General features: G+C 40.7%; 2 protein-coding genes across 3 annotated transcripts in view; one reads left to right on the top strand and one right to left on the bottom strand.

Moving 5' to 3' along the window:
- LOC139333744 (nuclear factor of activated T-cells, cytoplasmic 1-like) overlaps nt 1–4,037 on the top strand; it is a 55,884-nt gene extending 51,847 nt beyond the window's left edge. The window contains exon 10 of the mRNA XM_070966373.1: nt 3,916–4,037. Within this exon, the coding sequence (XP_070822474.1) occupies nt 3,916–3,971 (56 nt within the window). The 3' untranslated portion in view covers nt 3,972–4,037. The remainder of the gene's footprint in view (nt 1–3,915) is intronic.
- A 9,357-nt stretch (nt 4,038–13,394) lies between these two features.
- On the bottom strand, nt 13,395–20,157 carry LOC139334416 (riboflavin transporter 2-like). Of its 2 annotated transcripts, none has more exons than XM_070967271.1 (4): nt 20,003–20,157; nt 15,446–16,527; nt 15,109–15,232; nt 13,395–14,139 (listed from the first exon to the last, which is right to left on the bottom strand). In XM_070967271.1, exons 2-4 carry the CDS (start codon nt 16,480–16,482, stop codon nt 13,927–13,929), a joined length of 1,374 nt encoding a protein of 457 aa, XP_070823372.1. In that variant the 5' UTR covers nt 16,483–16,527; nt 20,003–20,157; the 3' UTR covers nt 13,395–13,926. The 2 variants fall into 2 exon arrangements, with proteins under 2 accessions (XP_070823372.1, XP_070823371.1); XM_070967270.1 differs by lacking the exon at nt 20,003–20,157 and adding an exon at nt 17,802–17,990.
- Nucleotides 20,158–20,335: the final 178 nt, after the last annotated feature.

The raw sequence follows: 20,335 nt of genomic DNA on the forward strand, positions 1-20,335 counted from the left end.
TGTGTTTAGTTTTGTGCAAATTGGCAGATTCTTTGTGGTTGGATCATCTTGTGAGCGCATCAACTTCCTGTGGCAGAAAAAAAAACTACTATGATACACTTTGACATTTCAGTCATCTTAAAATAACAGCAACTCTTAATAGTGACGTTTCGACGAACATTAAGTTAGCTGCTTACCTACACCCACCGTAATGACATCAATGGGACCAGTAGGTCAAATCAGTAATAACTGACTGGGGAACAATAATCCATCTCTTTCAAAATGGAAAATGGTGTACACGAATACAATTTCAGAATCATTAAGTGCAGACAACAGCAAAAGAGTATGATTATAAGTCCTATCATAGCCTATCACAGACTTCTGGAGGTGTGTTGGTCCTTTGTATAAAGCATGACAGACCAGCTTGGGAACATGCACACGCTCCTTAGTTGCAAAATCTTGGCTCACAGTATTACAAACTGCTGTGCAGTGTTTTGGCGCCGTTAGACCTTCAGAATCGAGGATATGTTACTCAAACTGGACTTCCTGGCTTAGATTGTATCTTCTCAGCAGTACCTGTAACAACATGCCCACACCTTCGCAGCCCCTTGTGTTTTTTAAAGCTGTGCTATTTTTGGTCCTGAAGCCCGCTGGGCCTTCTGCTATGGTTGGTCTCAGACAACCTGTTACACATGAGCAAACCTGTGTGTCTTCCTTCGTTACTTTAATAACTGACATGCTGCCATTTTCGAAGAGTTGACCTGCACTGTATCATTTATGTATGCACTTGCCAGGCAGCGTGTCCACTGGAGGTTCTTCCCCCTTCTGGCAGAAACAAATCATTTTCCATCATCGTTGATACAGACAGATTATTTTAGCGAGGTCAACATTCATTCAGCCAGCAGTCACACCCGATGGAGACGGGGGTTGAGCTGTAAGTGACTGCCAAAAAACAGTGGTAGGGCTTCACAACAGAGCTGAATTGACCATTCAACACAGCTGGCATCACAGCCTCATTTTTGTGTCACTCTCACACCTGCCTGAAATAGATCTCCCAGCCGCCCGGCCCTAAGTTTAAGTCCTGTCAGGTCCGGGCTGCGGTTTGCTGATTGCATTGGCGCTATGGCTAATAAAGGATGTCACTCTGTTTAACTAAGTCTAGCAGGGCACGTTTTCTTTTTCTTTTTTTTTTTTTTCAGCAGGGGAATATTTGTAATGCAGCTTTCCACTGTTTTTGTTTATTCATGAGAGGGTATCCTCCCAGTTACAACTTTCCATTATTAACCTAAACAACTGAAAAAAGAAAAAACAGAACAAGTTTCCAGTGCTGTTGACAGGGATGCCAGGCCACAGGGAGTTCATTTCTGAACATATCTGTCAATAAACATCTAACATCTAACATTGTTATTGTGTAACATAACATAGCAATGTTTTTGCAATAGCATATAGAGATCATGAATGTGGAAAATAACCCTCTGGCCTGTTTTGTAAAACACTGCAACTAGCTTTACAAGGCCTGGTTTACAGAGGACACCTTGTACTGTATCCATGCCCGTCAATATTGTGCAAGGGGTTTAATTATTGGAGCCAAATTTCTCTCTGAACAAAATGTTCCTCATCATGTCTGACCGCCGTCTCTTATTCTTCATAGTTGTGGTTATCTAGTGACTTCACTGAAGGTGAGACAGACTCAGAAATGCAGATCTGTCATGCAGGAGAGATGGACTTAAAAAGAAAAACAGAAAGATATGCAATGGCAGAGCCAAAAAATGAACTAAATAAAATCAACTGAATTAAGAAAACACTTTGAAACTAAATTTAATATTTCAACAAAATTACATTAAAGGCTTTAGAAGAGCTGTGGCCAAAACCAACCTGAGGGGTTAGAAATATACGTGCACACATACACACACAGAGTCACTACCTGTGCACATCACCTTGTGTTACTAAGGTGTCATCAACTGTTCTTTCAAATTTCTTCATTTCCCAGAAGTGGTTGCAACTAAATAATGACATGAGCTACCCCATTAAACTGCTATAAATAGCAGCTTGGTGTTGTCTTGTGGTTTAACAGTTGGCCACATCCTGTTTCTGAGATTCTCACTTTGCCGGCAGAGTACACAGATGAAAACAGAGGGGCCAGTGTTTTATCTTTTTTCTCTCTTTATCACTTGTTTCTTCAGAATGGAACATCATTGGGCATGCCAATGGAAAATATCAGTTGATATAGTGCAGAAAAAACACCGCAGTTAAATTGTGGGTGGAGGAGACGTCACAATTTTTTTACAGTGACTGAAACGAAGAAAGGAAGCCAGTGCTTTCCTCTGAGAAAAATAAAGGGTAAATTTGTGGCTTTTTGCCACTGAGCTGTTGGGTTTTCCCTTTCCTCCTTCAAAATCAGCGACAGTAAAATTTGATCATTTAATTGTTACGTGTTCTTGCACTTCCTCTATGTCCTGCAATGGCAGAGCTAAAAATAACCTCAGCGTGTAAATGCCTGTTTAGCCCGGAGTGGAATAGAGCTGAAAACAGGCAGCAGTGTTGGCACAGGTTGGATTTTTCCAATGGGAGTTCCTCCTGTTTAGGGAGGTGAGTCCCAACCAACCTGTTTGTGTGTGTGTGTGTGTGTGTGTGTGTGTGTGTGTGTGTGCGTGCGTGCGTGCGTGCGTGCGTGCGTGCGTGCGTGCGTGCGTGCGTGCGTGCGTGCGTGCGTGCGTGCGTGCGTGTGTGTGTGTGTGTGAATAGGTGGGTGTTTGGCTGATATTAGAGAGCAGGGCATGATATTATGTGTGGCCTGCTTACTTAATTTGTCTTATTATATTAATCATAATTAAATGTTTCATTTATTAATTTCCATATATGTTTTTGTCTCCATTGCTGGTAATAATGCACATATTGCTGTGGTGGTTCTACACCTCATTTCCCACGGATCAGTTCAGCTGACATCAGTGGAAAAAGCATGCATTTTTTCACAATTCATCCGCACCATAGCCGTTAAATATGGCATTGTGCTACTTACAATTCACAGGATTGGAATTGTCTGGTGATAAAAGGACTCCATCTTGCTCACTCTTAGTGATGTTTTCGTCTTGATCAACGCTGATGCACCGTTCACCAAACAGTATCTAGTGATAACAAACGGCAGGCCTGCTTTGGGCCTCAGAGTGGGTGGACTTCCTGTCTCGGCTCCTTACTGCAGATGGTGGTTTCACCAGAATCTCTGTGTCTACATCAGCCCACTTTATCACAGCAAGCTTCATGACTGAGGAGCTTCTTGTTTTCGTTGAGCCACAGGGCTCGGGGTCCTCGCCATCTTCACAGTCACTTCCCTCTGTTTTGCCAAAGAACACAGAGCAGATAAAGGCAGGGGAGTGATCTGTGTCTGCCTGACTGTGGGAAAGGCGCGGGCACAGGAACTAGAGCAGGAAAGACAAGACGGTGACTTGAAAACAGAGATGTGTGTATGGTACCGATATGAGTTTAAGAGGCTGGTAACGACAGTCATGTGTTTGGATTGCAGGGACTGATATCCAGTATTTTTCAACTTGTCCACATGTATGCCAAGTATTCAGGGTAGTATTGCCTCATGTGACATGATTTATTGCTGGTTGCAAGCGCTGAAGAGTTGCATCATCTTCAAAGTGTCAAGTGTTTGGCCATGTTTCCGTCAACTTAATTTTAATGTGCACTTTGCAGTATCACATTGAAAAGGTTGATGGAAATGCCAAAAATCAAGGTCCATAGTCCTAAAAATAAACTAAATGAAAGGGATACTCCATTGATTTAGTATCATGTACAGTATGAAGAGCGAGAGGTTTACAAAGGAATGGTCAAAATTAAAGCACCTGTATTTATTAAGTGTAATAGTTTTTTAATGAATTGCTATTCAGTGTGACTCATTCATAACGAAGCACAACTTCTCTTTTCTTTCCACAGTTAACGAGATCATCAGGAACGACCTCTCCAGCATTTCTGTGCACACTCACGCATAGACGTCCAGAAGTCTTCTGCAGCAGCGCGCACACACACACACACACACACACACACACACACACACACACACACACACACACACTCACACTCAAACAGCAGCAGCATCAACAAAACAAGGACAAATAAAACGTAGAGATCCAGATGATGAAGAATAAAGTTTTGACCAGGATCTTCCACCTGACCATCATTGCCATCAGCTCCTCCACATTCAAAGACTCGCTGCAGACTCACATTGACAATCACTGGCAAGCTCCATTTGAATAAACAGATGAATGTTATATTTACAAAAAGGGAAGTGATATCAGGGGCAAAGTACAAGACTACACTTGCCTTAATTTACAGCAGATATTCTTTAGTGGACCAAACAGCTCAATGAGACTGAATTACTTCTATCGTTGACAAATGACAATCTTCATTTCGAGCGTGATCTTTATGTTAATGCATGGACAAGCTAATGGGACAACAAGTGTCATGCTTCATCACTTTGGTCCATTTGTTTGTGCAGTCAGTCCGCAACAACCAAATTGGTGCCTTACAGCAGTGATACTGATGGCAAACAACAGCAGCAGTCACACAAATGCAAATGGTTCATTGTAACCCAAAGTGGAAGTTTTTATATGACCTTTTTGTATCATTTCAATGATTTGTTTACAGGGAAACAGAAAAAAAAAAAAGGCTGGAAAATAAATAGGGAGTATGTGAATAGATTAGAATTGTATTTTTTTCTTGCTTCCTCATTATTATCTCATTGTTCATTTATACTGAATGTTATTGTATGATATTCTTTTTGTATAAACATGTATTTGAAAATGTACTTATGTATGCCTTATGCTTATATTACGCAGTTTTGCTATTTAGATTTCCCTTTTTCCCCTGATATGATTTGTACCATCTCTGCTACCCTACATTATGCTTTTCACCTTAGTGCCTATTTTTTTATCATCCTGCCCCGGTCTTCCAGTCCTCCCATCCAAACCGTGACATAATGATGCACAGACAATCAGAGAAGTATATAGCACATATCCTATGACAACAGTTCCTGGTTGCAGGAACTTATAAAGGCAGGTATCAGAATTTTCTTCTCCCCCACCTATGATAGTTGAACAATGGTATGCTTGCCTGCTGAATTGAAATGAGAATATTCCTGGACAATATATCTTTGTCTGTTACTTCTTGCACTGCAGGTTTGCTTGTAAATAGGCACAGGGATAATCTAAGTATGCCACAGGCTCAGTTTTACTCATCATTTGGGTGATTGCACTGAGGGGTTGGCAGGACTGTTACTTACTGTTGGCAATAATTGATCTGAGTAGACCAAAGGATTTTATCTTTGGTGAAATTATTGTCCAAGTTTCCTTTTTCTGTCGGAGACTTTAGTGTAGAGTGGCTCCCCGTACAAACAAACAGCCAAAAAAAACAAAAACAGAACACAAGAAAACAAATCAAAAACATTATGCACTTTACCGCAGAAACAGAGCAGATTTTCTTGCTTCCAGACCAAATATTGTAGATTGATTTCCACTGTCGTGTCACAAACTGACCTACATCCACTCTTCTTCCACACAGCTGCAGTCTTTCCCATGTTATCTGTCTTTTGGAGCATGCACATTGTAACAATGTTGGGGATCATTTAGCTGAGACTAGCTTACAATATAGCTTCCTAATACACTTTTGGACTTATAGTATAATAGCATGACTAAACTGTATGAATAACGTTTCTATTTTGTGCCTTACTCTCTTTCTTGGCTACAAGATCATTGCAACTCTATAAAGCTTTTCTGTGTAGGCACAAGGTGAAATATATTTCTCTTTAATATGAAATATTTATGAAAAATGAAATGTGTTTTAAGTGCATTTAATGTGTTCTAAACAATGAATTAATAAATGGCATAATGGTGACCATACATAACCTACATTCTCTGTTATTATGGTGTTATATTTAAGTCTGAACAAATACATTGCTGATTTTGTAATCCTTTTCACATAGCAAAACACTTTGGTTTTAACTGTTGATATGGCATCTAAGCTATTTCTAGGTCATCTGCATGACAACCTTCAAACAAACATAATTCTCCCACTGGAACGCTGAAATTTGCATCACATTGATCCCTATATTATGGATCAGCCTTGTTTTAAGCCTGGTGGTTTTTCAGAAACTCAGCCTATTCATTTGAAATAATACATGTTCTACTGAAAAAATATTGAATCAGTTGCTAATGGATTCAGTCAATTTTCTCACTTTTTCCCTCAATTTATACTAAAAGCATTCTTTGACTTACATTCACAGCCCATATGACTGTGTTTTAAGGCCTTCACTTTAACTTGGCTGAGTGGGATTCTTGTGTTATAGAAAATTATTATAGGAAACCTCAGATGTTCCAACCCGTATGTATATCCCTAATAAAACTCATGAAGGAAAGAGTTTGACATTGACAAAAGAGGGGAAAAAATGTTTTTCTTCGCCCACTTTTAACTGTTCATTTAATTTTTGCCTTCATTTATTTTATCTACAGTGCAGTTTAGTTTACTTCATTACAATTCTAATTGTGACACAATAGTTGTAGGCACCATGTCTTTTACATTTTAGATTCATGTCCTACTGCCTGCAAAGAGCCAGATCTTGTCTTTCATGGTTTTTTCAAACTGAAATTCAAACAAACCTACACCGTACTTCAGGATGATAAAGTGCAACAAGGTGCTGATATGCCAAATACAAGCAGAGGCCTGTGTGTTTTCCGGTGTGTATTGTTAGTGGTGGCTAGTTATGAGTGAAACAGCTCCTCGCCATGGGAGTTTTGCCATGCTCCTGTGTACCACCTGCCAGTCCTCCAGACTTTTTCCATCCAGCAAAGTTATGAAGCGCCCATCCCCATAGTGACAGAAGGCAGGTCTAGGCGGTGCTCCCCTGTATGACCGTGGTAAGCCCAAAATAGCACCACTATTTACAGATGCAGTCACGCCCCTTTTTCCTGGCACCCTGTTCTTCTTACCTTAGTCTTCCTCTGACAGCGCAGTGCCCTTTGACACAGTGGAGAGATGACTCTGGGCCATAGTTTCCACCGAAGTAGCAGTCAAGTAGGGAGACTTAACCAAAGCAGTGGAATATCAATGAAAACAAATGGAGCTGCTATCAGTCTATAAATCTACTGACATCTGTTCAAAGATGCATCCGTATTTTTCATGATTAAAAGTACAGAACCTGTAACCAGCAATGCTTTTTAAAAATACTTTGCGCAATCTTTCAATATGAGCAGCAAAAGAATGAATTATGCATGCTTAAACAATGAATGCTCACAAGGTTTCTCATTCAACCTTGCAGTATATAGGCCAATATTTGCACATTTTACATGTTTTGCAAAGCACTCTGGGCTGCATTTCTTGTATGCTTATATGCTTTCTTGCCAAGAGTTAGACAAGAAGATTAATACCACTCTCATGAACAGAGGAAAAAGATAGCTTCAATCCAAAGGTTGCAAATTCTGCTTATCAATACATTTAAAGGTCACTAACAAACCCATTATATTTGATTGTTTGAGCAGTTATTGTCGTGACTATTAAAGCCCAATTTATTTATTTAGTCTGCTACAGCATGTGCTTTGTAAATCACCTGTCCTGTGTTCAGAAAACATAATGGAGGACATTGTATTTTACATATTGTGGTACCATGATGGCACCCCCTAGTTTTTCATTAATTCAATGGAACATCTTAGTATCTGTCTACATAGATGGAGACCTTATTCTGATTCTTCCAATCAAATCATGCATGAAGCTGCACCATCAGTGTTCTAACACTCAAACATTCACCTGGAAAAGTGCACTGCTAATATAAGTTTACAGGCTTTTTTAAAGATAATGAGATACAACATGGTACTCAGTGATCTTTAGAGGTGCTGCTCGGCAGATTTTGTTACGTTTGGATAGTTTGGTCTCTGTTTGTATTATGCTAAACTTGTACTTGTACTGTACTGTGTAAATAAGAGCATGAATGTTTGAGAGCAGGATGCATACTCTGACCGCATTGATTCAAATAATGTGTGGTGCTGTTCACACAAGTTGCATTAGAATGGATGGGAAATGAACGGGAAAATCATTTTATTGCACCTCTTATTTGATACTGAGCAGAAATTTTCATAAAGAATAAACATACGTTGCTTATTTGACATCAGAATTTTTTAGGTAAGTATGGCCTCTTTGGCTTTAGTAATGAGGTCATGTACAAATGTTTTCTAGGTCATTTGCAGGATTTGTGTTCTTCTCTGAACTTTAAACAAACTGATATTTTCCTGCTGGAAATTCGATGCATACGTAAAACTTCCTTTTTCCATGTTTTCAGTGATCTTGACAGGGAAAACCTGGGAAATCCAAATGGATGTTTTACTCAATATATATTTGTCATGCACACAGCAGCCGTGACTGAACTCAGATGAGGATTCCACCGATTGCCTGACCAAATGATCAATTGGCTTGATTGACTGATAATCTGCCTGACTTGCTGACGGACAGACAAACCGCCTTCCTCAGAATATATATCCCTGCAGTGGTGACAACAGCAAAAAAGTAATCTCTGATCATAGTGATTGCAGCGCGTGCCGTTTTCTCCCCAGGGTCCACATGCACACAGCACCTGGCAGAGGGCACGACTTAGAAGTTTCATTGTACAGATTTATAGTGTCTTTACGGTCCCGCTTCCTTCCCCTTTGTATTCCCACAGAGCCCTTGATTTGAGCTTTTATAAAGTGAGTGCATAGGCACAGTGCTGGAGCTCCTGCCCTCGTCTCTCATCGGCCATCTGCAGGCAGTAAATCCTCAATATACCTCTGTTATGAAGGGCATGTTGAGAGAACCATGGGGGTGGCTTTAAGAGATGCTTTAAGAGATAATTGCTTGACCATACTCAAGGACCTTTGATAGTTTTGTCCAATAAGCCAGTTCAACATTTGATCTTTTTGGTCCCTTGAGTCAGTCTTTTGCGATTTTCTTTTTCTTCAGAAACATGTGTCAGATGACTATAAACAGACCGTCTTATCAATTACCTTTAGGATGATAAAGAAGGAAGGCGAGGACCATCTGTGGATTTGAACATGTGTTTACATGTGTTTTTTTAATCTGTTTAGGGTGGGGTTTTGGGGCTCCACAGGTGTACATGGACCCCTTTCATGGGACTGTTTCACATGTGACAGGACCAGCAGATGACCCGCTGACATGGTCGCATCATTGCAGACCCACAGACAAATCACCATTTTAAAAGACACTTTAAGAGACCCTCAGAAAGGCAACCAGATGGGGCCTGGAAAATCTTGTGCCGTCTTTTATTCTCCATCTGCAATCATTCAGCTTGATTCGCTCTCTCTTTTGTGATGCGTGAAATGTTGTGCAAGGATTTATAAAATTTAGCGGCAGGACAGATGTTTGCACTTAAGAAATGTGAAAAGTGAGAATTATCTTTAAGGGTCTGTTTATATGATCACAACACGTGAGTTCTCTGTTCTCCACATCAAAGTTGCTGCATTCAAGAGCCCTTTCTAGTTCACTAAGAGAGCTCTATTTCTTCATCAAAAAAGACTCTAAGACGTCCCAAGCAATCATTCTTCCACTGTTTGCTGTAAATGATTCGGTACATATGCAGAATGTTTATGTTGAAGTACATTGTAGCACACATTAGGGATGCTCTTAATGGGCTACAGTAAAAGCCCTTGCTAGTCAAGAGTTCAGGCAGGTGCAGACTCTTACAGTAGATAAAGGAGCCTGGCACTGGAGATGAGTTCACGACAATCACTGTGAGGCTTTTAGACGCCTTCTCCAAGCTCAATCTTCATTTCCCCTGACACTGATTTTGCAATAAGGATCCGGAGAAAAGGGGAATGTCCATCTATTCATTTTAATGATCCCTCATTATTGACTGCTGGCAGGGAGGGGGCGGGCAAAGGTAATGATTCTTTGTCTTTGCTGGCCAATCACTCCTCTTAAAGGAATAAGACTCTAAATAAGGCCACTAATGGATGCCCAGTGTGACCTAAAGCTGACCCCACACGCAACCCATGCGAACTGACTTCCCGACATGAGGGAGTGAGAGTTTGCTGCTTTAGCGGTTTCTTACTTTTTTTTTTTTTTTTTTTTTGTACTGGGTTGGTTATGATTTATCGAAATAGAAGGAGGAATGGTAATCAAAAATGTGAAACCACAAATTGGACATGGTCTATAAATATTGACTTCAATACAAGAAGCTGTAGTCGTTATGCACTCATTTGAACCCAGATTATCAAAGCAATAGTCTGGCATTTTGGGAAAGTGGCTTATTTGCTTTCTTGCTGAGAGTTAGATAAAAAGATCGATACCACTCTCATTTCTGTGACGTCAACATGAGGCATCAGCCAGCAACCAGTTAGCTTAGCTTAGCACAAAGACTGGAAAACAGCTAGCCTGGCTCTGTTTATAAGTAACAAAAATACCAGCACCCAACTTACCACTATCACATTATACTCACATTCGGCAAGCTTGGAAGAAAGCCATCTTACATTTTAGAGCTCCAGAAAAAACTGATGTATTTCCTTTTCAGCCTGTAGCTCAGGTGTTCTGAATTATATAAAAAATCCTGCTGTGTGTACATTCACATCACAATGAGTACTGATGTCAAATTATTTAGCCATTACTTCAATATTTATGCATGTGTGTGAGTGTGTGCGTGAGCATCTCGGAGAGTCTTAGCTGTCATCAGTCTGTCAAGGTAATGAACCCTACTTTACTGCAGCCTCCAACAGCTCTTTAAGGCATACTTCACACCACTGAAGAAATACTCTCAGGTATTAGTTGTTTTGCCTGGATGGTCCGCTGGATGATGGGTGGGCGGGGATGTTATTAGGAGCATTCATCTACAAGGCTCCCCAAGCCATACTATACTGAAACTGACCACAAGACAACCCTATCATCCTCAAAGATTACCTGTCTCCTGCACTGTATATGAATGTTTTATCATAAAAGCTTTTCTTTTTTGCTAAGTGCCTCCTTGAGTGTTTGCTTTTAACTTTTGATTACTTTATGTCTTGTTGCAAAGAAGAAAAAAGAAAAAGACATGGCCCATTTGAATATAATGGACTTAACGGGAAAGGTAGTCTCCCTTGCTTCATTGAGAGGATATATCGCGGTGGTGTAATCCAACGCAGTGGGTGTGAAAAAGTTTGCACAAAGTGGTAATTTCAATGCCTTGGAGTCACACAGTTTTTATCTTAACATTGTCAAAAAGGCCAGGCAGGTTGAGAGAGTTGAGGGAAAAAAACAGACATGACACAATCATATAAATAAAACAGTATGGCAGGCTTTGTATAGAATCCATATGTTTCCATCTGTGAGGAAATATAGGATGTCATGCATTACAGTGTAAAAAGACTCATTTACAACCATTAAAAGTAGCCCAATTCAACATCTCTGCATTTGATGTGGTGGATCACATCTCATTTGGCTCTTTTTTATATAAGATAGCCCAGTTTTTTCTTTTATATAGTCATGAGTCATTCAGAAGAAAAAATATTTTTCTCTCGTTTGGTCTAGACGTTAAGGTTTCCAGCCCTTAGCCCCCCGCCTGCTCCTCTAGGCTTTACCAGACGTCGCGTTGTGAGAGGGGAATGGTCGATTGCATAACGGAAGGCGAGACTTGATCGTTCCTGGCCTTCTCACAAAATTCAATCATTCTCTGCATACTCCAATCCCATGACGGCCCATTAAAGAGCAGCGCGGGCTAGGATTTCCCCTCATGTGTTTTAAATTGAAATTACGGTCACAAAGTCTGCCATATGCATGAATCGAGGAAGACAGGGAGCTTGGGGAAAAGGTGATATCAAAATAGTTGGACTGAAGGCCAAGAAGACAAAGACATTTCAAGGAGATAAGGAAGAATGCAGCCCCCCCCTTTCTCTCATTGTGTTACTTGTGTCATCCTGCCACCGACTTTCATACTGGGCAGCATGTCCACCTGTCTGACTCTCAGTACACTTGGATCATTTCACAATGCTTAAAATGTTTTTATTTGACAGTTTCAGACAAACATAGTAAAATGGACCTAATCTTGAATGCTTCTCCATACTGAGAGAGTTACCTGTTGCTAAATCATTCCAAACAGGTTTGCAGCTTTTAAACTCAGCACACCATAAGTCATAGAAACTACGGGGAGAGATAAGGGAAATAGGTGAAGTATGAGACACCAGGAGATGATGACCCCAGATGTTTTCTGAGGAACCACTGGGATCTGAATCAGACTCTGACTAGCCATGAGTTCCTCATTCCTATTTGTCCCAGTGGACTGGAGGAAGGATAAACACACACACACACACACACACACACACACACACACACACACACACACACACACACACAGATAAGACTCTCTCTGATTTAGTGTGAGGAGGATATGATGCAGACACGACCTGGGCAAACACCCCAGAGACGTGCATCACTCCTAAAGTGAGGTTGAGCAATTTCTCTACACATTTGGAAAAGCCCAATATACTGTAAGGCTGAGAAGTTTCTGTTTATGCTCAGTTTTTTATCAAGTTAAATCTGTTTATATTGAATCATTTAGCAAATGTGACTTCTTAAAACAAATTTTAAGTTATTTTTCAGAATTATCTAAATACAGAAATTTAATTTAGCCCTGCAGATTAAAACTGCAGCATTACATGAATCTTGAAGCTTGACTGCAGCTACTATGTGCAGCAGACTCAGTTCCTCATGAAGGTCTTTTAATCATACAGTGACATCTAGTGTTGAGTTCAAAGATGTGCAGACTACCAACGCTAACTAGTTGTTCAATGGCACATCATTTAAAGACAATGATATTTTATTGATAAGCAGTAACTACAATACACCGATATTTCATGATAAATTGTGAAAGACATCCACTTTTTTCAATGGCAAACCAGAGGAATACATTACCTTTCAGATATTATAAAGAAAAAAATGCTTTTATAGCTTAAATAGAAATTGACTTCGAATTGTCTTATCAATTACACTGCTACACCAAGCTGTGAAGTACCTTTGAATTATCCACTGTCAGCACATGGCTTGTTCATCTGGCCTTTCCTCTTGTATCTATAAATATGCAATTGTTAATGCACTAGTATATACAAAGATATAGCATCTGTATGGAATAGAGATCTACTGAAGGTGCTATTCTGTAAGAACTGTCCACCTGTCAAATTCATGCTCAAAACAAACTAAAATTTAATGATTTACATTAAGGGGACCTGCATTTTGTCCCCATAAGGCAGGTGAGTCCTCATGTGACACACACACTGCCCTATGTGCATTGGCATTGACCCTGATCTGATACTTTCTGCCCCTGTCCCCAGGATAAGGCTTTCTACCCAAGCTAGGTTAGAATAAGGGGTATGACTAAGAGGATTTGTAGTATAATGCACTTAGAGGCAACAATAAAACAAGTGTTTTATTTGGTGTTGTTGAACAGTTTCTGCACTTAGGTAACACATACAAAGCAAGTTATGATGCTAAACAGCCATGTACACAAAAAAGCACTAATCTTTCAGTGTCTTTAATTAAGGCACGTTTAAAGCCTACAGTACCATAAGTTCTTAGAAAAGCAACATCAATCAATTATACTTTCACATAATATTAACAGTTCAAGTAAACTGGCTTTGACCTCTGAATTTAGAAGGAAGTAGAATATGCTCAGCAACAATATGGTGTTGCACACACACTGACAATGTATTTTTGTAGAACTCTTAAATACACTATACAAAACATAAATCTACCATCTGATTCTGATAAGAGCAAATCTATTAAACAACATCAGGGAGTGATACTGTTGTAGATAGATAGCTGTGACCTCTCAGCTCTGTTGAAACAAATACTGTATGTAAAGCTCATGACTGCAATGAGTTTAGTGCTATTAAAATAAGGGCAAATTTCAGTGTTGTACAGCAGTGTTTCACTTAAACATACTCACTACATTGGACATTTGGTGTTGCAAGCATCACCTGACTTGAAAAGTCCGTAGACACTGACCAATGGGAACATGGATACAGCACCAACCATAGAGCCCAACTGCACTACAGCCCCACACCACACGAGGGCACTGTGGCCCTCATCCCTAAGAATCACGCCAATGATGACCTTCACGTAGGACAGGGTCAGGACAAACAGTATCCAGGTCAGCACCTGCAACACAGCAGAGGTGAAAATGAGATATTACAATGATCTGAGATTTCGTACTTGTTAAACAGCTAGCGCAGTGGCTTTCAGTGATTTGCCATCAGGTTGGGACAAGAGGTTTTCATAACTGAATCAGTTCACCAGTTAGTTCCTCCTCTCTTTTGGAAGTACTACCAGCTGTTTAAAAAAGCTGCTGCTGTGTTTGGCTGCAGTCATCAGGCCATGATAACTGAAACACCAATCAATAATTTGGTGCTTAAAACATCTTATTGCATTTTATTTTAACTATTTGGGGGGATTTTTTGTTTGCTACTCACCACTACTAGTTTTAAAATCAATCTCATTATTTTAGCATTATTTATTGTTTACTCTGCTTTACTGTTAAGCACTTTATAGCTCTGTTTAGAAAAAAAAAACACAATATAAATGTTGTTATTTGTGATACAAACAGAGGATATAATATATTCATAACACAAAAATCGACCCAACCAACGAGAAGCACACTCGCTTGCTAATTGATCCCTGTTTACTTGCTATTAGGAGTGTGTGAGCCCATTGATTGGGAGTTTTATAGCTGCATGATTGTTCATCAAGTGTCACTATGCTATGACAAAAGTCATTGGTAGCAGATACAGGGGCTGACAGTGTAATGCAACCCTTTAAAAGAGCCCCAGCTGATATACACTTGATTCAACACGTCTGGGAAAATTCATGTATTCATAACTGTAAGACAAACATGATTTGACAGTATTGTCTTAATCATGTCAGACAGAACTGAGTTGAAGTGACTTGATCTTAAAAGCTGCCAATCACACAACACTCCCAAATTAGAACAAATCTGAATGCACATGTGACTATGACAGGTGGGTTGTACTTTCAGAATATGAGATTTAAAAAAAGTGTGCTTTATAATTTGCACTTCTAATTAAAATATCTTTATTTTATTTATCAAGTCATGAGAAGAAAAAGTCTTACTATCACTACAGTTCCAGAGGCACTGTGGACCAGCAGGGGGCAGGGACTAAGAGCAGCCATGGCCATGATGTAAGCCCCAAATCCTGTCCCAATCATGGTCAAAAAACCCATGAAGATGAGAGACCTGGAGACAAAAAATGATGCAAGTGGTAAAACTGAGCACAACAGTTACACTTAACCACTTTGCTTTGTAAAACAGTTAGTGTGAACTTTGAGGTGTGACCTCTACACTCTACAGTGTAACGGAGCCCATCCATTCTTGCACAGACAGAAAAAAAATGCCTTTAAATAAAATGCTCATTTCATGTAAAGAGATGGTAAAACTAATCATGCTTACCTAATGGGCATAAACATGGCGATGAAGCAGGCTACTGGGTTAGCAACAGCTGCCATGGTGGCAGCTAGATGGTAGGCCTTGTTCCCGTAAGGCAGACAGGAGTAAGACTGGACTGAAGGCAGCACAGCGTTGGTCAGAGCATTGACCCAAGCCAGCGAGATGAAGATGAACAACACCTCGAGATTGCTATATGTCCCCCTCCCAAAAGAGCTCCTGGGTTCCCTCCTGACAGCTTCCAGGGGACTGATCATAGGCTTCTGCTCTGGAGTCTGAGCATGCAGAGACAGACCTTGCTCTCTCTTCCCTGTGGCCAGATCATCACTGAAGTACAGGTCATTATTTCTCTCTCGAGCCACGGCTGGGTAATGGTTGAGGAGGATGAAGGCTACTAAGCATACAACCATCATGGCACTGAGGAACAAAAAGAAGACCTGCGCAGAGAATTTAGCTGGCTGATAGACAGCTTTTAGCATTGCACTGCCATCCAAAGTGGCATTATCAGCGGTTTTGTTGGCTGTGTCAGCCAAAGTGGCATTCTGACAGTGGACTACACCAACACCTTGAATCAGAGCCACCACTGCAGGCACCAGACCACTGAGACCTTCACCTGCGAAGTACGTGGTGAGATACTGTGGACGCAGCCGCATCATGAAAGGCAGAAAGGTTACAGAGGAGGTGCAGTCCACCACAGAGAGCAGGAAGCTAAGCAACAGCAGGGGCACACTGTGCAAAGATCCCCCGATTGTCACTGTGTGCCTCCAGAAGAAAGCCAGCAGGAATGTAGCGATGATCCCCAGGCCTACAATGCAGTAGATGACTGGCCGCTCATCTAGCAACCCTGGGCGGAAGCGGTGCATCAGAGTGACGAAGAGCGGACCTATGTTGGCCATCTGGATGAGGACTGTGAGGTAGGATGGCAGATACCAGCCCTCTGGGATCTCCGGGACGACCAGGGGGAGCTCCACCCACATCCCGTTGATCGCCACCCAGGAGCCCATACCAAATAGGCATGCCAGCACGTGAGTCAGCAGCGACATGATGGAGTGATGATGATGGAATGAGGTAAATCAGGAAACGTAGATCTACACAATTTGAAATACAGAGACAACATTGGACAGTTATTTAACAGGAGAGTGCAACAACTTACTGAATCTTTACCAAAAAAAAAGTAAAAAGTAGGGTTTTTTAATAAAACTAAAGTTCCTGCACTTTCAGCTACTGTAAGTGCTAATGTCAGCATGCTAACATGGCACTCAAAATGACAATATTGAAAGGCTGCTATACAGTGATGTTTACCATGTTTATCATCTGATAGTTTAGCATGTGGACACATGATATTGACACTAAAACACAAAATCTAATCGAGGCTGATGGGAATGTCATAGTTTTTGCAGATATTTCGCCATCAAATTAAAATATTGACACAATGATGACGCTTGATGAGATAGTAGGGGTTAAGGATGGGGAAGTTGTACAATTCATCCTGAAGGGAACAAGAATGTCAAATAAAATTCATGCCAGTTCATCCAATAGTTATTGAATGTTCAATACTGACAGTGTTTTGAGGATGATGCTTGCTTACTACATTATGGCAAAAATATCAAGAGGAAACAGAATGTTTCAATAAATAAGCATAGTACACTGTTAAATAAGTATAATATATCAATATGAATGTCACAGATTTTTTACACAGCACAAAAGCATGGTCATGTGGCTAGGAATGACCTTCCCAGTCTCCCTTAACTCTGCCTCTTATTCTATCCCTCTCTCACATGGGATGCTTGACCTTTCACATACTGACACACTGCTCCCGTATAAAACACCATACGGTCATGGCATAGACAAGTGCACCAGAGGGGAATGGTTGTGAAGGGGAATGAAGCTGTGTAATAAAACTCCATCACAGCGGTCATTGTGAAGGACTCAAATGTAAACCATGAACAAATAGGAAACTTTCATTTACACTATACTAACACACCGGCATATTGTTAATTCCAAGGTTTTCTGGTGTGTTTTAATGGGACAGTGTCAAAGAAATAATATACATAATATCCTGTACTAAACTCAAAGAAAACAACAGTCATGTGTATCAGTAATATTTAGAAACAAGGCAGTATTGCTGAATATGCTGACCAAGTGAGGTAAACGTGATAATACTTCCTGTTTCTGTTTCCAGATCTAAAACTGCCCAAGCATCGTGGTCCCCTTTCATCATTTTTTTCAACATCCACTTTCAACATTGTAACGGAAGTAAATGAACGAGGGGTTGAGCCTTGGGTTCCACGATCCTATAATCCTTACCTTCTTCATACATAAAATCCACAGTACTAGAAGGTGTCTGAATATATCATCTTACCTTGCTCAGATCAAAGCCAGGAAGAAACTGCTTTCTTCCCTCTTTTCCATTCAAAAGCAGTCAGTCCATTGTGCTCACATTTATATCTGTTACATCAGCCTAAAGTGTGTGCATTCCCTCCCCTTTTCTTGCCCACACAAACACAGTTGCTACAGGCTTAGATTCTGCTTCCGTGCCTGCTGCACTTGCAAAGGGAGGGACTGCACATGCGCACATATCTTGCACCACCATGACACTTGATCGTCCTTCTATTGGAGCGTGGTTTCAAAATCTGAAAACCATGCGCTCTCTGAGTGCCTAGGAGCTCAGCAATAGGAGGGAAGAGAGTGAAGGGGGAGGGCTCAGTGAGAACAGCTCCTCTTCTTCCTGTTCCCTCCCCCAACCAGCATACGACCTTGTCGCTTGCCCTTCTTTAAACACACAGGCTGCAGTGTGAGAGAGAATGGTGAGGCAACTTTTGGTGTCACGCTCAGTCTTGTCTAGAGCTCAAAATTTTTTACTAGATATTGGATACAGCATGTTGACTTTCCTTCTACTCCTCTGGCCCTGTCTGTGTATTTTTATGCTGAGTCACTCACTGTGCCTGAAGTGCATTGCATGTAGCTTCGCATATCTAGTTTGACAATCATTTTTGATATGAATACAACTTCTCAGCTAAAAAGACCAGTTTATCAACTTCAACTTCAACAGCACACACACACCAGTGCAGTTAAGAATTACAATTCAAATCATCGAGAACATACAATATGATGTTTGTTTTAAACATCCTGAATATGACAACTCCTTAGGCCAACACTGCTCATCAGCCACATTTGACACACACTTACTGTCTGGCAAAGTGCAGGTGTTGTAATGTCCCAGTAGTGTTCTCAAGTTAAAAGTAGGTAGAAGTGTAAACATGGTCTTAAACTACAGATATCTTAAAACCACCAGCATTACTCAGAGGTACACCAGGAGCCTGATAGAGCAGAGGCCAGAAGCATTTGGCCCTGAACATCTCAACCCAAAGAAAGTGGTGATGGAGGTAACTTCAAAAGTTCCACAGGGTGTCTGGTTGCCTCCTCCAAGTACCACCTTTAGTATGCTATACCCTCAGCTCAGTGGAATGACTGCTGGGGCTACAAAGGCTGGGTCTCCTCTGTCTACCCTGCATCATTACCTCACGAATTAAACAGAAGTGCGAGCTTACCAGACTGCTACTGATGAAAATTCTGCTGTCACAGCAAGCCAGGATACTTTTTTATACCTCAGTCTGTGATAGCAAAGATGTAAGTGAGGAGCCCATCCTGTAGGAGGATCCACAACTGACCACCAAAAAGCCCTATCGGCTTATTTGACCCCTCCTCCTAAACTTGCTGGATGAGCTGGCTGTCAGTGTGGCCGACACAGGGGACAATGTGCACATGCGTTTTAACCACGCTAGGGATGTTGTTAGACGTTAGACAGTTGGCCCATCACTTTGTTTCAGACTGAAATATCTCAGAAACTATTAAATGGTTTCCATAAAACTTGGTACAGACATTCACAATTCACACAGAATAAGTCTGCCTCTAATGCCACCATGAGGTTGACAAAATTTGGTTTTGAGCAAAAAGTCTTCCCAACTTTTAGATGAATTGCCAAGAAATTAGTGCACACAGTCATGTCGGTTGAAGTGTAATGTTGTCATCTTTTAAAGTTTCATCCTGCACCATCAGGTCAAAATTTTGATTGTTGAAATAATTCCTGATTTTAATAAATGGCATTTATAAAAGGAGCAAGCACAAATTATATATACAAAGAAATAAACCAGAATGCCCTTCTGCAAGCTCAGTTGAATGGGTGATAATATTGTTGACAGTCAAAGCAGTACCTTTTTTCAAGGTTATTAGCCATAAATAGGAGGACTGATATCGGCCTGGACAGGGTTAAGGATGTCAGAGGAACCATGTTATATAGAAGATGGCTACAGAACACTATATGTTAACAGGTTTAGATTTTATATCTATATCTACCTATCTATAGGTATTGCACAATGCATTTTTACTGAGATAAATGCAGACTCATGGAGCTGGGTTGGTTGAGTTGGGGTAGATGAGAGATGAGGACAGTTGCTAAGCACAAGACCTTATACTTATAAAACACTGTAAACTGTCTGATCTCTCCTCAGCACTTTAAATTACCTCTATTCATCATTCTAAATTAAACAAGATACCACCTACCTGCCTGTGGGAATGCAAGCCTGGAGTCTGTTCTGGTGAGAAGTTACACAAGTGCAGTGTGTAAGCTGAGAGTTGCTCTGTTCAGACGCATAACACCCCTTTGGCCTTGTGATGTTTCTGTCTGGAGAGTTTGCATGCACATGGAGTTGAGTGCTTTGTACTTTACAACTCTGGATCTCTGAATCTGTGTCATGTGACAGCAGAGGGCTGAGCCAGTGGTCCAGTTTGAGAACCAAAGTCCTTAGCAGCAGGGGTGGGTTGAGGAAGGGAATGAGGAAAGAGGGAGGAAATAAAAGTATAGAGGATGGATAGAGGAAAGAGAGCTTAGAAAAT

The sequence above is a fragment of the Chaetodon trifascialis genome, chromosome 7, assembly GCF_039877785.1.
Source record: "Chaetodon trifascialis isolate fChaTrf1 chromosome 7, fChaTrf1.hap1, whole genome shotgun sequence".
NCBI lineage: Eukaryota > Metazoa > Chordata > Actinopteri > Chaetodontiformes > Chaetodontidae > Chaetodon > Chaetodon trifascialis.

Coding starts and splice junctions, on each gene's coding strand:
- LOC139334416 (XM_070967271.1), bottom strand. CDS start 16,482: ATGTCGCTGCTGACTCACGTGCTGGCATGCCTATTTGGTATGGGCTCC. Junction 15,233..15,445: donor GCCATGTTTATGCCCATTAG/GTAAGCATGATT, acceptor TTTTGTCTCCAG/GTCTCTCATCTTCATGGGTT. Junction 14,140..15,108: donor CCTCTGGAACTGTAGTGATA/GTAAGACTTTTT, acceptor GCTGTGTTGCAG/GTGCTGACCTGGATACTGTT.